Source organism: Perognathus longimembris, chromosome 6 (genome assembly GCF_023159225.1).
Source record: "Perognathus longimembris pacificus isolate PPM17 chromosome 6, ASM2315922v1, whole genome shotgun sequence".
NCBI classification, from domain to species: Eukaryota; Metazoa; Chordata; class Mammalia; order Rodentia; family Heteromyidae; genus Perognathus; species Perognathus longimembris.
Genome location: NC_063166.1, coordinates 73,108,838 through 73,125,470, shown reverse-complemented (window position 1 = coordinate 73,125,470; position 16,633 = coordinate 73,108,838). Strand labels below are relative to the sequence as shown.

The window sequence follows — 16,633 nt, the reverse complement described above, 5'->3', positions numbered from 1 at the left end:
CTTAATTCAGTCCCTCCCTCCCTCCCTCCCTCCCTCCCTCCCTTTTCCTTCCCTCCCTCTCTTCCATCTATCCTTCCTTCCTTTTTCTATTCATTCCACAACTGTAATTCATTCCTCCTGGTATGCATGATCACGGTGACTGTCGGGTGACACAGAAACTTCACCCAGGGGAGTCACAGTCATCGAGTCTATATATTTTTTTATTCCCCAAGGCATCAGAATTACTGGAGAACTTCTGAAAGTGCACATTTTAGGCTCTACTTACACCTGTAAAATCATACCATGGTTTGGGAATCTCTTTTTAATACATTTTTATTGTCAACGTGATGTACAGAGGGGTTACAGTTTCATATGAAGGCAGTGAGTACCTCCCCCCCTCCGCAAAAAATTTTTTCTTTGAACTAGCTGACCAAAGCATTTTTTTCTGAACTTTTCTGTATCCCAAACAGGATGCCACCCAGCTCCCACTGGGAGAAGGAAGGGATAGAGGTACAAGCCTGGCTAAGTGTCTCCAACTGATTTCCCTAGAATGACAAGAACCTTATCCTAATGGGCTCTTTTCCTCACCCCTCCCCACTTTCCAGAAAAACCCTTCTTATACCTGGAAAGAAACATACCCCACCTCTTTTATCTAAGTCCTTCACAGTCAAGAGACCAACTCATTCTTGGCAGTTGTGTGTGTGGGGGGGGGGGGTGCTGGTGGTGGCATATGCAATGGCCCTGTGACAGAATGCAGCTTGAAGTGTGGAAAAATGTCAAGAAGTTGGTGTGCCTGAAGCACTTATTAGGTGGTAAATACAATGACAAAACGAGGTGGAGAAGTTGGCAGAGGCAGAGATGGTGAAGGCCTACTTAAAGGCTGTGCTAAAGAGTTCTGGTTCCTTTCCTAAGAGTGAGAGGGATTTTTATATCAGCCAGGATGCAAAGGGGCAGAGGTAGAAGGATGGGGTTCATGGGTTCACATAACACAGACATTCTATGCCTCCACTGTCCTCTAAGCCCCAGAAGAGGACACTGCAGGGAGAAGCGGAGGGCTCTGGAGGTGGTGACTGCACTATGGCAGCTGAGCTTTCAGAATCTCCAATGGTGGTCCTGGAGCAGGTGAAGATGGAGGGGAGTGGTCTTGGTTATCCCCACCCCTCCGCAACAGTGGCTTTGAGTGGTAGTGAGCTTCTCATGGCCATGCAGCATCTCCCTCCTTCCTTCCCCCCACCCCTCATTCTTTTCTCCCTTCTCCTCTCTTCTTCCTATTCTTCTCACTCTCTTTCTCCTCTGATATCTCAGGGATAGGTTAATTAGCATGAAGATCAAGCTCAGGCAGAGGCAGGACTAAGGGCCAAGCACTGAGGTTGACAGGGTCAGGGGCTCTGAAAAGTCTCTCTCCTTTGCCTCCCATCCTACCTGGGTTTTTCTCCAGATACACACAGTCAGGGCAGAGGAAAGGGAAAAGAGAAGGGGCTGAGGATGTTTCTGGCAGACACATCTACAAGTAAACCCAACGGAGAATGAAAGGCAAATAATTATACCTGGATATGATTAATTAAACATCAATCTAAACATTCACACAGTGAGAACAAAGGAGGATATTCTTAGGAGAGGATCACAAAGGCTCAATATCTATGTGCATATAACCATATGAAATGATCCTTATTGAAATGAACTCCAAGAAATGGAAATGGAAGCAAAAGTTGTTTTGTTGTACTATATGTGGTTCTTTCTTTCTTTCTTTCTTTCTTTCTTTCTTTCTTTCTTTCTTTCTCTCTTTCTTTCCTCTTTTCATCTTCCTCCTTCCTTCCTCCTCCTTCCTTCCTCCTCCTTCCTTCATTTTCATCCTCTTCCTCCTCCTCCTCCTCTTCCTCCTCTTCCTCTTCTTCCTCCTCCTCCTTCTTTCCTTTTTTCTTTGGTTTACTCCCTTCTGTCACTGTTTTTGATTTCTGTACCCTATGCCTTGTATATAAGTTTATCTGATTTGGGGAGGGGAAGGGGAAGCACAAAAATGGTGGGACAAAAGGAGAGCCAATTCGGTAGTGAAACCCACTAGACACTATGTGGGAAATGAACTATACAACTTGGGGAGGGAGGAAAGTCGGGAGGGGAAAACTGTGAAAGAATGAGGAAGGGGTGACACTGTTCAAAAAAGAAATGTACTCATTAACTGACTTATGTAACTATAACCCCCTGTACACCACCTTTACAATAATTTTTTTAAAAAACCACAAAAACCATGTCCCCTAGAGTGGCACCCTTGGGAGCCTCTTGGCACTGGGTTGAGGCTCAGCAGCTACCTGAACAGTCACCAGCCCCACGGAGCATTGGAAAGCCTGACCCAGATAGCAACTAGAGAACCATACCAACAAGGAAGCACTCAGAATAGAGACCCCAGCTCTGTAAAATAGGGAATATAAGAACTGCTGCTTCTTAGGATCACGAGACTTGGGTGGCCACGTGAACAGCAAAAGGCCTTGCAAATCCCTGGGCAAATGGAGTACTGGCCATAGTAATGTAGACTGGCCCCATCTATACTGGGGCTGATTCTGCTCTGGGGTGGCTGAGCACTGAGCAATGTAATCTAGAACTCTAAGGAATCAGGTGGGCTGACAAGTTCCCACCTCCTCCCCAGGAGGGCAGGCAGCCAGGGGGCCGGCTCTGTAGTCTGGGGCACTCAGCATCCTACGGGGAACTGCTAATCCCTTTTTCTGCCGAAAACCTACCAAGATCCAGTCCTCCAAGAGAAACCTTTTTGGAAGTACTGAGTTGGAGTCTGATGGGGGTTCTGTGGGGGAAAGTGAAAACGGCAGCTGTCTTTGGGAAAGAGGAAGGGCAGAAAAATCTGTCTGTTGGAAGCCTGGGGCCAGGAGGTTTTCAGGAAGTGAGAGGACAGAGTTGCTTCCCGCTGGGCTTCGGAGAGAGGCACCCGAGCCCAGGGAGCTCTCGCAAGAGACCTGGACACTAACGTAGTAAGGATGAAAACGCAGAAGGCAGACTTCTGGGGAAGGAGGGGGTCCTGTGATTCTGGCCCCTCCCTAGCAGAACTCAGCCCGGGGGGCCCTGGGGACCACCAGTCGCTGCTGGGCAACCCCAAATAATATGATCCTATAGCCCTCGGGGCTCGTGCATCCACAGGGCTATAGAACCCACTGGCATGCTGAGCACATACACGCGTTCTCTCCCCCTCTCTCCCCCATCTCCTTGCACCGCCCCCCCCCCCATGTATCTCCAGCTGCAGGACTGTGTCGAGAAACCTGCTCGAGCACACCAGCAGCCCTCATCAAAGCCCTGTGTGAACGCACACCCGAGTGCGGAGGGCAGGTGCTGCTCAGGTCTGGCGGCACAAAGAAGGCGCAAAGTTGGCTAAGTAAACTCAGCAGGGAGGGGTGGGGGCAGGGAACCCTGTAAGGGTCCCTCCTTAGCCATAGGAGGAAATTCTGTGGCCCAAGTGAAATGAGCAGAGAAGGGGTTGCTTTGGGGTGAAAACTCCACATGGAAGCCTTTGGTGAGTTGGTTGTTTAGTAGAGGAGCTCTGGCCTCTGCCAACCCCTGGGGATTTCTCTCTCAACAAGGCTTGGGACTTGGTGCGCTGCTGCTGAGTCTCCTCCGGCTTCCTTCTGGTGGCTTCCGGGCGGATTCTTTTCCTTTTCCTCCACCCTTGGTCATTCTTTCGACTTCTTGAGGGTGGGAAGGCAGCACCCCTCCATCCTGCCTGTCTTTTGGAGATGGGTACAGCTTCGGGTTCTGTGTGCTGACACGGCCTGAGGTGGCAGTCCCAAGCAAGAGGGCACAAAGCCACCCCTGCTCCAGCGGCAGAAGGAAGCAAGAGTTGGGAGAGGGGAGGGGAGCCTGGGCCTTGAAGTGGGGGTCTGCTGCTCTGCCCCTCCGTGGGGGGGGCAAGGAACCATTATGTTTCATCCTACACTCAGCTTGCAGGGGTGGGCTGTTTCCAGCTTTGGGGAGGTAATGGTGGTTGGGGGGAGCAGTAGCTACTCTAGGAACCAAAGAAATGGATTTGGGGTGGAGGAGAACTTAGGAACCCATAGATAGACACCCTTCAGTCAAACCTCAGGAGCAAAGAGAGCGAGGCACAGGGACAAAGAGGGTGAACAGGATCAGATTATAGCCCTAAGTCCTTCAGACGTGGGGATGGCAAGGGGGGCCCTGGGAGGTTTGGCAACTTCTGGCCAGGCATACGGGGAGTCCCCCGGGGTCTCAACAGATCACACTTTGGAGAGCCAGTCTCAGTCCTCCAAACTCCATCCTATGTGTGTGTTTATGCCTGGGGAAGACTCCCTCCTTGCCCGGCGCCCACACGGAGGGCTGAGCAAAGGGCGGACAGCGGGCTCTAGACCCTTGGGTCTCTTATAACTGGAGGGAGGGAGCTGCCCGCTGGAGTGAACCCCCGGTGTGGTTGTAAAGGTCCAAATACTAGCCTAAACAGACCCCAGGTCTTGGAGAGCTGGGGCACAAACTGGCCGCAACTGTTCTCCTCCGAGGAGCGAAGAGCAAAGCCGAAGTCTGAGAGCATGCGCTGCCGCTCACTCTCGTTACTTGTTCCAACACAACCGGACACTTACAGGGCGAGTGTGTGCCCCCCTTTGCCCAACTTCAAACTGGGGTGAGAGCGCAGCCTAATTCCCCAAGCTGGCTCTCCAGGCAGTCGGATCATTTATGCAGAGAGCACGCTTCTCTGAAAGGCTTAATTCTCCCAGGATTATCAGTTACTAACCTAAACCTTTTAGTTCATTCTTATTATTTTTTTACTTTAAGTACATTCATTTGCGTTAAAATAGGCGACCGGGACCACACCCTAGCACAGCCTTTCCAAATGCGCAAGTGATGAGAGGGTTTTCAGAGTACATTGGAGGCAACTATTTTATTTTCTAATAGTTAAAAATAAAAAGTCGTGCCGCCTCGGCACTGGTGGGGCCGATTGGACCCTTACCCCCTAGTCCACAAATACCAGCCCGCATGCACTCACCCAGGGCACTTTCTCTCTGGCCTTCAGTGCGGGCGCGCACATCCAAAGCTGGGAAGCAGAAGGCGACGTGGGAGGCGGGTCCGAGCTCCCGCTACAGCGAATTCGCAATTTCTCCGCTTTCAGAGCTGGGGCCAGGGGCTCTGGGAAAAATCCATATGTCCTCTCACCCTGGCCCAGGGCAAGGAGGGTGAGGAGGCTGAACGCCTGGTAGGTTGCGCTCTCGGCTCCCCATCCGTACTCCAGGGACGACTCCCGCCCCCACCCCAGCCCTGGGTCCCCCGGCAGTGGTGTTTCCACTTTCAGTCGGCAGATTTCACCCTCCACTCAGGACCTTCGCCCTTGGGGAACAGTCTGAGATGACACCCAGGAGGTGAGGGGCAAGGGATTTCCGTAGGGGCGACCGGCGTGCCGGAGTCGTGACTGAATACCGAGATGGAACCCAGAGTACCTGTGCGTGGCTCCAGGGCCACTTATTTTGGTCTTGGTTGCGCGCCACCCTCCCCCCCCCCCCGGCGTGTTGAGTTGGCTCGGGCTGGGGGCAGGTAGGGATGCCGTGTGGGGTCCCCAGTGCCTTCCAGGACTACCCGGTAATGGGGCAATATTGGGTAATGGACTGCGCGCATCGGAGCGTCTTCTCACGTCGTGGCCACTTGGGGTCGCACTTTATGCCTGTTTGAGCCTCTCGGCGGCCCGCCGACGCTGGGATCTGCTTAATGGTTACAAAACGTTCAAACAAAAACAGGGCCGATTCTCCTGCGCGGAGAGCCACTGTCCCGTGCACGCCACAGCCGGGTGGCTCGGACCGGATCGCGCAGCTTTCCGTGCGTCTGACTGGGGAAAGGGATTCTGATCGAGTTAAAAATTGGTGGCCAATCATCGTGGGCATCTGGGGGTGGGGGACGGGGAGGCCCGTGGAGGAGTCCTAAGGTAGGACGCGTACTCGCTGGGAAGGAACCTTTCTGGCACGAGAAAGCTCCCGGGGAAGGCTGAGTTCGGTCTGAACCCAACTCTGGGAGTCCCAGCCCTTCTCTTCCCCGCCCCCCACCCCTAACATTCAAATAATGTGCAGACCTGCAGAGACCCAGGCAGGCACCGCATACATTCCTGCAGCCCGCAGTCTGGAGAGGACACCGAGAGCAGTCGCCCACTTGGGCGGGGGCCGCTTGGGAACAAAGGGCCCGGGAGAGAGGCGTCAGCCCGGCGATCAGTCGGAGCCTCCTGGTGGATGACACGGGCTGAGGATAGGAGTGCAAAGGGTAGTGAGAGGGGTGGGGGTGCGGGGTGGAAACGGGGACTTGGCCCGGAGGTGGGGTGCGCACGGAAGGCGAGCTTGTGGGAGCCAGAACCCGGAGGGTGTGGGGGGTTGGGCCCGGGCCGGCAGCCCCACTGGCTCCAGCCCTCTGCCAGGCCTCGCTGGCTCCGGGGCTGCTCCGGCCGCTCGTCAGCTGACGCAGGGGGCGGGGGAGCTGTCAGACACGCCCCGCCCAGCGCCACCGGGCCGCCAGGGCCGGGCAGCTATTGGCCAGAGCGCTGGGCTGCCTGGGCCCCCGCGCCCCAGTGACATCAGGAAGGCGATAAAAGGCTGCGGCAGCTCGCGACCCAGCACAGCTGCACCGCTGGGCTGCGAGCGGCTGCGAGCGAGAAAAGCACTAGAGCCAAGGGAGCTAGAGAGAGCGAGCAGCGGGCGTCCGCCCCGCGCCTCCCGGCCGCCCCACCGTGCGCCTCGCTTGCTGCTCCTCCGCCCGGCTTGGCTTGACCTGACTTGATCCCCGCCCGGCCACAGCCCTGAGCTCTGGGGCATCGCAGGCAGCCTCGGGACTCTCCAGCGCGCCGCCGCGTCCCCAGACAAAGGCTTGGCCAGCGTCCCCGGCCCGCTACGCCCTCCGATCTCCCGCCTCCCCGGGCTCTCTCTGCTCTTCGCCCCCGCGCTTGGCTCGGTGCGCTCCGGCCGGCCGAGCAAAGTTTTCCCCCCTGCGGCAGCTGCGACGGAGGAGCCTCGCGTTAGCGATGGCCGCGGAGCTGAGCATGGGGCCAGAGCTGCCCACCAGCCCGCTGGCCATGGAGTACGTGAATGATTTCGACCTGCTCAAGTTCGACGTGAAGAAGGAGCCCCTGGGGCGCGCGGAGCGTCCCGGCCGGCCCTGCACGCGCCTGCAGCCAGCTGGCTCCGTGTCATCCACACCGCTCAGCACACCCTGTAGCTCGGTGCCCTCGTCGCCCAGCTTCAGCCCCACTGAACAGAAAACCCATCTCGAGGACCTGTACTGGATGGCGAGCAGCTACCAGCAGATGAACCCCGAGGCGCTCAACCTGACGCCCGAGGACGCGGTGGAGGCGCTCATCGGCTCGCACCCAGTGCCTCAACCTCTGCAGACCTTCGATGGTTTCCGTGGCGCTCACCACCACCACCATCACCACCACCCTCACCCGCACCACGGGTACCCCGGCGCCGGAGTGGCCCACGACGAGCTGGGTCCGCACGCGCACCCGCACCATCACCACCATCACCAAGCGTCTCCGCCGCCGTCCAGCGCCGCCAGCCCGGCGCAACAGCTGCCCACCAGCCACCCCGGGCCCGGGCCGCATGCAGCGGCCGCAGCCACAGCAGCGGGTGGTAACGGTAGCGTGGAGGACCGCTTCTCCGACGACCAGCTTGTGTCCATGTCAGTGCGTGAGCTGAACCGCCACCTGCGGGGCTTCACCAAGGACGAGGTGATCCGCCTGAAGCAGAAGCGGCGGACCCTGAAGAACCGGGGCTACGCCCAGTCGTGCAGGTATAAACGCGTCCAGCAGAAACACCACCTGGAGAACGAGAAGACGCAGCTCATTCAGCAGGTGGAGCAGCTTAAGCAGGAGGTGTCCAGGCTGGCCCGCGAGAGAGACGCCTACAAGGTCAAGTGCGAGAAACTCGCCAACTCCGGCTTCAGGGAGGCGGGCTCCACCAGCGACAGCCCCTCCTCTCCCGAGTTCTTTCTGTGAGTCGTGGCGGGTCCCGGCCCCCCACCCCCACCCCTTGCCCTGTCCCGGACTCCCTGCCCTCTTGTGTCCCCAGCCCTGGACTCCCCTGGACCTTGTCCCCGCCATGGCTCCAACTTTGACCTGTTTGACTTCAGGGAGAGGGAGGAAGGACGCTCGGGCCGCGGGCGACCGACAAGAGCGCAGGGCGGGCAGGGGACCTTGGCTAAGGCGAGAGTCGCGCACGCCAGCGCCACCTCCTAGACTCGGGCACAGCCAGACCAGGGGGTGGGAGGTCCCGGAGCAACTTTTCTCCAAGCTGGCTGGCGGCGCAGGCAGCACAGTACCAAGGAGTTTGCCAAGGCCGCCTAGAGACTCCTGGCTTTCTGAACTTTGTGCCAAGGGCTGCTGTTTCCGCAGTCCGGAGCTCAGTCGCTCCAAGGAAGAGAGCAGAGGAGAGGAGAGGGACCCAGGAGTCCCGGCAGGCACAAAGCAAGGCTGAGCGAAAAGGGAGGAAGAACAGACGGAGCTGTCTGTCCGGAGTCCGGAGAACACTGGCTCTCAGCCCGGGAGACGCGGGTCTCAGGACGTTTGGCGCTCGCCGCGCAAATCTCATCCATTTTATTGCCTGCTCGATTATATAGAAAAAATACGAAAATCTGCATTAAAATATTAATCCTGCATGCTGGACATGTATGGTAATAATTTCTATTTTGTACCATTTTTCTTGTTTAACTTTAGCATGTTGTTTGTTGATCATGTCATAACCCCCTTGTTTCTTTGAGTGAGAAGGGAATCGCAGTTCTGAAACTCCGGAGGCTGCCAGCCGGGGTTTCAATCCTGGTCCGGCTTGTAAATATCCGCTTGCCTCATAGAACATGGCAGCAAGCTGAGTGTCTGTTTGGGTTTTATTATTATGGCATTTTTTTGTTTGTAAGGTTTTTTTTAAGAACAAAGAAAGAAACGTTGTAGGCATTTAGCATCACGAAACATCTTTGTCTTGGAGGGGTGCCCTGAAAAGTTAAGTGTTTTCTTCCCCTCTGTGTCCGTGTTGGGTCCCCCTTTTTCCTCTCCTGCTTTATTATTATTATTTTTTTAAATTCTGTTGGTGTTGAAAGAAAGCAAGTTCAAACAGTTGCACACAATTCCACACCATAGAGACCAGAGTTTGTGTCCTCTATCTGCCTTGTCTGGTGGTCACATTCACACCCATCATAAGTAGAGGGAAGGAAAACAGATCTTTGCTTTACATTGTAGTAGCCAGAATTATTTCAGGACAGCACCTCCCCCCCCTCCCGAAATCCTCCAGGCACACATTCATCCCAGAGGCCGAGCGTCCCTCCTGTGAGAGAGTCCACTCTTCCGCTGACACTGGTCAACAACAATCAGAGCTCACACCACGTCAACTGCCATGCTCAGAATGTACCAGAAAGCCAAACACGGGCTGCAATTCTGCAGCTTTCAAGTGCGTTCTGTAGACCAATGCATTCATTATGTGTTTCTTTCCCTGCTTTTGAGATAGCAGGAAGAGTTAATTAGTGATATTTCCCCCTCCTCCCCGCCCCAACCCCTTCAGCTATATAGTGCTTATAGGGAAGATCTGGGTGTTTTATTTCTTATTACTTTTTTTTTTCCTGCAGGTCAGTAAAAGGATTTAAGTTGCACTGACAAAAAAAAAATGTATTTTTTAGTTCCCATTTGAAATTGCTGGCGCTGCTGGCCAGATGCATTTTATTTTTGAGTTTGTATTAGTTGATAAATTAACAGTAATAACAAGATTGTATGAACCGCATGGTGCTTGCAGTTTTAAATATTGTGGATATTTGTCCTGCATCAGAAACGAGCTTTGGTTTTTTACAGATTCAACTGTGTTGAAATCAAACTTGCCGCAACAGAAATTGTTTTTATTTCATGTAAAATAAGGGATCAATTTCAAACCCTGCTTATGATATGAAAATATTAAAACCTAGTCTATTGTAGTTTTAATTCAGACTGGTTTCTGTTTTTTGGTTATTAAAATGGTTTCCTATTTTGCTTATTAAAACCATGGAGATGGTGTTTATTTAGAGGACTCGGAGTTTGCATGACTTTGATTTTTCTTCCTTTGTACCAACTTTGGGGGCATAATTCCTCTTTGTCAAACCAAGGCTGGGCAGACCTCACCTAGAGTGTGGGACGGCATGGGTGTATGTGAGCCACAACCATGTTCCCTGCTTCTTATCCTATTTCCAAACCCTGGGCAAGAGTCTGGGAAATGAGATAGTGCTGGTCAGAAAGGCCTTGGTGTCCCCAAGCAGTGCGTGCAAGCCACTTTTTCAGCGTTTGAGGCTGAGGATCCTGACTGGCTTGTTAGCCAGCCTGCTGTGAAGTAGTGGCGTGCAGAGATCAGAAAGCCAGGGATAGCTGCCCGGACGAGTACACCAGGTCTTTTTGGTACTCAAGTCCGGCTGACCCCCACCTCTGCTGCCTTTGCTGCCTGGGTTTCTTTTGAATCTCCTGGCTTTCTTCTGCTGGGCACTAGAATCTTCCCAGGGTTAGAATTCCTGCTTTGAATGGAGGCCCCCCCACCATCCCACCCAACCTGGTAGAAGCTGGTGATACCTAGTGCCTAACCTTTCAGTGCATTACAAGAAAAGTCCTTAAAATGTCTTTCAGGATGCTCCAGGGTGTGCAAAGGGTTTATCTGGGAGCCCTCAGCCCTGCTACACCCTGGAACCAGGCTTGCTGCAATTCTATGAATTAGGGGTTGGAGAGTTGAGGGTCTTTCTAGGGTAGCAGCTTCCACTGTAGCCGGAAGATTCCCCCATCTTGTTATGGCCCCCCCATCCTTTCTTTTCCTGGATTCTTAGACAAGCAGTGCTCACCGAGGTGGCTCCAAACTCCTACCCTCCTTGTTACCTCGTCTGTCACCAGGGCTGACCTCGGACACCTCTGGGAAGTGGAATCCGGATTCCCAAATTTCAGAAGACATCCCTATCCTTTGATTAGTTCAAAAATATTCCTAAGCATCGAGGCTCTCTGGCTGAGAGTTCTTCATCTGGAATTCTGGACCCTGGTGGAGAACTATAGGAGGCCCAAGCCCTGGAATCTTCTAGGCGCCTGAGCTGAGCAGTGAGTGCCTAGGAGAAAGAAAGGTCCATTAAAGCTCACCAGGATGATCAGATTTGGGCCTGGATCCCTCCCCTCATCCCCCATCCCCACCCTATCCCCGACACTGCAGGGGGCAGATGGTCTTGGTGGCCGACCTCTAGGACCTTACACATGAAAGTTACAAACAGGCTTGAGAGTACTGTACAGAGGTAGAGCCTTGATGTTGTCTAGTAGGAGAAAAGCTTGGGATCCCAGCTCGAAATGAATTGTCAAACACAGTCCCTTTCCCCAACCAAAAGTTGTGCCCGGCTTTGGTTGCCAACCTGGTGGAGAAAGCAACGGAGCCACGGTGGTGGTAACTTTGCCCTGGGGTACCCAGATCCTGGAACAAGGGGCACCGACCGTTTCCTAATTACACAGGCAAGTGATCTTGCACGCGGCACCGGCACACCCAGCGCGCAGGTGCACCTTTTTAGGGTTAAAGAGGCTTTGGTCCAGGCCCGGGTTAGGCGAGCACCTGCGGGATGTCACAGGGCAGCTCCCGCTCCGCGGAGGCCCAAGGGGTTCGCCTGCTCCCGGGGAGGCCATCAGGGATCCGGAGGGACACGTCCGAGTGCTTTGGGGGAATCATCGCGAACAACTAGCACTGGCCACCCCTAGTCACATAGATCTTGAGGAAAGCCTGGGCGCTGGCACGCTGGGGAGGGCCGCCCGCTTCCAAACATTGGCCTTTACTGCCTTAGGAGGCGCAGACACACGGGACGGACCCAACAGCAGACTAGGTCACGTTGCCTCCAGAAACAGCAGGGTGTTTCCCGCCGGTTCTGAGTGACAAACTGCAACCTGGAGAAGATGACAGTTCCCACACTCTACTGGGGCTGACGCCCCGGGTGCTCTTACCTCCAGCCTCTCGCACCGTCGGTCCCGCCACCGAGCTACCCACTAAGCAGCCCCGGACACCAGCGGGTGAGAACCCGCAGAGCCTGCCTCTCCTGGAAGACAGCCCGGGTTTCTGGATTGTTGGAGTCGGATTCACAAGGCAGGCAAGCCCGGGCTTCGACTCCACCGCTGCTGCCGTCCTGACCCACCGCGGAGGTGCCCCAGTGCCCAGCGCCCCATCTCGAGGACCTCGGCGTCCCCTCCCCAGGGCACTCTGCAACCCCCACCCTCCTTCTCAGGATCCTGCACGTCCCCGCAGGGTAGGGGGAGGCTTCCTAGCCAGAGCTGGTCCTCTAGACAGGCTGGCGCCGGCATCCAGAGACGCGCACGGAGACAGACACCGGGACGCACGCAGGGGACACACGCCGCCCGGGCCCGGGAATGCGGCTCCGCACCGGCTGCGCGCCTTGCTGGGGAGGCCTCGCTTCAGAGGGCAAAGTCCCCTACCTGCGCGCGCCCCAGCGTCTCACCGCCCCGCTGGGCTGCCCCTGCGCCGCCCGCAGCCGTCTTCGGCCAGGTCGAACAAAGGTGGCTCCCCAGGAGCCTGGTGTCCCCGCTCCGAGGAAGGAGCTCTACCCGCTCCAGCCGAGCTCAAGGGGCATCGCCATCCTCCCCGGCCTCTCCCTTCCTTCCTTCCTTCCTTCCTTCCTTCCTTCCTTCCTTCCTTCCTTCCTTCCTTCCTTCCTTCCTTCCTTCCTTCCTTCCTTCCTTCCTTCCTTCCTTCCTTCCTTCCTTCTTTCCTTCCTTCTTTCCTTCCTTCCCTTCCCTTCCCTTTGTAACCCTATCTTTTTTTCTCTCTTCCTTTTCCCTTTCCCTTTCTCCTTCCCTCCCCTCCACCCCTCTTCCTCCTCTTCCTCCAGTCTCTTCTCCCCACTCCATCTTCTACTCTCTCTCTTCCCTCTTTCTTCACTCCCTCACTCCCAATTTCTCCTTCCTTTGTAGCCTTTCTTCTTAATGTTTTGCATTTCGGAAAATGGTCTCCTTCTGTTTTGTTTTCTCTTGCGCCTTTTCTACCAGTGCTGACTGGCACACTTGGGCTTGCAGAGCAGGTCCCGGTTGCTGAAGCAAGCCCGAGGAATGGGAGGATGGAGAGAGAGATAGGTCTGTCTGCAGCCCTCGGAGCCACCACGGAGCTCGGGCACTGGGACCCGGCCTCAGCTCTGCCCACACTCGGTGCGCTGCTTCCATTCGGCCACCAGTGCCAGGGTGGTGTGGGACTGACCCTAGCAGAGTCCTGCTGGCGGCCCAGGACAGACCTCAACAACAGCAACAACAACAAAAGATCTCTGGGGTAGGTGAGGCTGGTCCTGTGACAATCAGACTTCCATCTGTCCCTGGGCTCTGGTCGCTCCCGTGGCCCTCCCTTCATACCCAGCACCCTAGTTTGTGCTTGCCTTGGCCTCCTGCACCCACACATACAGTGAGATCGTCCAGGAACCACACCAGAGAGACACCCAGGCTGGGCACTTGGCCTTCTCTGAGACCTGGACGACAGCTTCTGCCTTGCATGGCCCACCCTTCTTTTTCTCCCCTCCCTACTCAGTAGGGACTCTGGAGAGCACTGGTTAACTTTGAAAACATTCTCTCGCAGGCTTTCAGATGCATAACTCCATCCTGGGCCCTGCAATCTTTGGAAAGGAAACCCTGAACTGTATAACAGGTCCAGCAGCCTGCATGCAGGCTAGCCAGCTGGCCTTCTGTCCTAGAGACAGTTGGGTGTAGATTTGTTATGTAAAGGACCGCATCTCCCCTCACCAAAGTAAAAGTCCCTGGCAGTGCATCCCCTAGGCAATGCATCTGTACCAGCCACAGTCCTCTGCGAAGAAGCTAGTCTGGTTAGAAATGCTGCTCAGCACTGTGCCTGGCACAGCACACTGGGAAAACAATGCTGCCTCACTGGAGGGAATGTCCCGTGTCCATAGCATACGGGGCCAGCTGGGGAAGCGGCCATCACAGCACTGACAAGGTGGGAGCGCTAGCCCCCTTTTGAAGAAAAAGCTAGAAAGCCATCCTTCCCACCAGCCCAGAGCAGGTGTCCAGATCATGGGAAGATCTCTTTCCACACACCTTGCCCCCCCTCCCAAGACCTCTCTTACATCCTAGGGGTCCCTTTGCCTCCATCCAGGTATCTTTACCTGTTCTATGTGAGTTTTGGTGCTTTTCACTTCTTAATACTTTTCCTCCATCCTCCTACACATGTTTTCTTCAATGATGAAGTTAGGTAAGAAGATCAGAGTTTTCTTCCAAGTTCTTACTTGGAAGAAATTAAATACCAAGGAAAGTTGCTTTCTCCAATACCCCCCCCCCCAAAAAAAAAACCCACCTAAATTAATAATAAGGATTTGCTCCAAAGCAGCATTTGGTTCTGTGGCTTCTCAGCATTGTTGCATGTGAAGTTACTTTCATGTAATGACAGCCCTGTCATTACAAATTCTGTTTTCTTTGTATAAAAAGACCGGATGACATATTGGGACTGGAAGGGCAGCTACAGAGACAGTAGGAGGAAGGCTGGAACTTTCTGGAAGAAGCAAGCTAGTTGCTTATGGCATGAGAAAGGAACTAAGGTCTACAAATCCAATATTTATGTTGTTGTGGTTTGGTTCACCCCCCCCCCCCTTTTTGAAGCTCTGATCATCTTACCAGGGCTTGGACTTTTCCGAATAATTGAATAGGGGTGGAAGGCTAGAGAGTGTGCCCATCTCTGCATTTGGAATGTGAGGTTGGACATTGGTCCTGCTCTATGACTACCTCAGATTCAGGCTGGTGCTTGGCTCATTTCCAAGATTCCTTGTTTCTTCTCTTCTGTCACTGTGGCTGCCCAGACTCTGCCAGTTTACAGGTCCCTGAGCCCTACACATGATTGGCTCTGGGGAGTCACTGGCAAGAAGTCAGTTCTGGACAGTCCCGCGGGGGCAGAGCAGGCCTACGCTTCCCAATGCAGGGCTTGGCCCCTGCCCTACTTTGTGTCCTGGGAGCAGGGGCCTGGTGCCCTGTGCCTTTTCATAGACAAGAGCCAGGCATGGTACAGCGTTGAAGAGATGTGGCTAAACCCAGGATTAGCATCCTTTGGACATTTCTCTTAGTTCTTTCTGAGTGTGGGCCGATTCCTGTAGGTCAGGGTGGATCAGCAAAAACCTGTCTGTCTTTTGCTTGGGAGGACCCAGTAGAGGATATGAAATGTAAACACCTAGCTAACTCACGTGCAAATTTGTATTTTTGCCACCAAATACCAATCCACTACTTTTATCTGAAACCTGTGAGTTGAGGTGAAGTATGCAAGGGTGGGCAGGACAAAACCCTGGGGACTTGGGGATGCAGCCGGGCATTGTGATGGCCTGTGGGAGCTCAGCAGGCATTCATTTCACTTTGCAGAAGAGTGTGCAGGTGGAAAGGGTGGGGGGCACTGTTGCCTTGCTTTGGTGCTGCTTGGAATGAATGAGAGGCCCCTTCCCCCTCCATCAGCTCTCAATTGAACTTTCTAATCGATGGCCCAGAATGGCTGAGTGTTCCTAGCAGAAGCAGCCTGCAGGCGAGGTGATCTTGATGGACACATCCACGAGCGAGCAGAAGCTGTTTTGAGGATGATCTAAGCTTTGAATCTGTATGTGGATATGCTTTTGTTTCTCAGACGGGCCGAGCCAGTGAACACACATGTACAAATTCCCACTTACATACTACACAGATGTGGTTATGCATGAGCACACATGTTCCAGCACAGAATCCATGTGTGTTCATTATCTGGGTTTACATATGTGCTATAGGTAACCACCACAGGCATGTACCCATGTCCACACATGTGCAGAGTCTTTACAGAGTCACACACACTGCTCACAACTCTGTGGGTGTACACCCATATCAAAGCCATTGATCACATATGCTTACGTGAGCTTGCAAAATGTATAGCAGCCCCCTGTACATGTGTACAGGCTCACATGCACACGTGTGTGTAAGTGAACACTGGCCTTCACACCCATCTATATATCAGCACTACCAAGCAAGATGTGGCACCGGCAGAGTTAATGGAGTCTCTAGACTCCCATAAATATTTATACGAAGCACTCAAGCTCTCAAAGTGGGAGACAGAACCCTCTCCCCACAAGCTCCTGTAAATCACGCCACTGCTGTGTGCTACCTGTCAGCTTGGGGGCTGTGTGGTCCAGGATGAGCTCTGTGATGGAGATACAAATGTGTTGGAGCCCATGGTGCTCTCCATGGGGCTAAGGTTAATCCCTGTTGCCAACCTTCCTCTCCAAGCAGCAGGAGGAAGTGTTTCAGGGCTGCTGAGGTTGGAAGGACTTGGGGTGGAGGAAGAGGGGGGAGGCATTTAGTGACTTTGTGAGACTCAGGAAGACATTCTGCAGAGATAGCACCTAAGGCCTGGGTGGGAAGGGATGGTGGGGTTGCCAGAATAAGGTGGGGTTCTGGTGGAGTCCAGGTTTGGTGCAATGGGGCCTCTAGCTCCCCCAGATTCTCTCCTTCATCGGTATGGTGGCGGGTGCCCACTGGATGGCAGAGTCCACAGCTGCTTTGAGGAATCTGTTTCTAGTCTCACTGCTGCCTAAAACAGCGTGTGCAACCACCAAGCAAATATGTATGGTGGGGTTTTTCATGTGCCACGTGTTGTTCTAAGGGAATGACAGTCCAGCCACGAGCAAAAGCAGCAAAGGCAGAAACCAT

The 16,633-nt window shown here is 54.2% G+C and overlaps 1 protein-coding gene and 1 long non-coding RNA gene across 2 annotated transcripts in view; both read left to right on the top strand.

Annotated features, from left to right (window-relative positions):
• Window positions 1–16,633, top strand: part of LOC125353496 — an 80,596-nt gene that overhangs the window by 19,203 nt on the left and 44,760 nt on the right. The window lies entirely within an intron of this gene.
• Mafb (MAF bZIP transcription factor B) lies at window positions 4,259–9,913 on the top strand. Its single transcript, XM_048349200.1, has one exon. It carries the CDS (start codon window positions 6,980–6,982, stop codon window positions 7,949–7,951), a length of 972 nt encoding a protein of 323 aa, XP_048205157.1. The 5' UTR covers window positions 4,259–6,979; the 3' UTR covers window positions 7,952–9,913.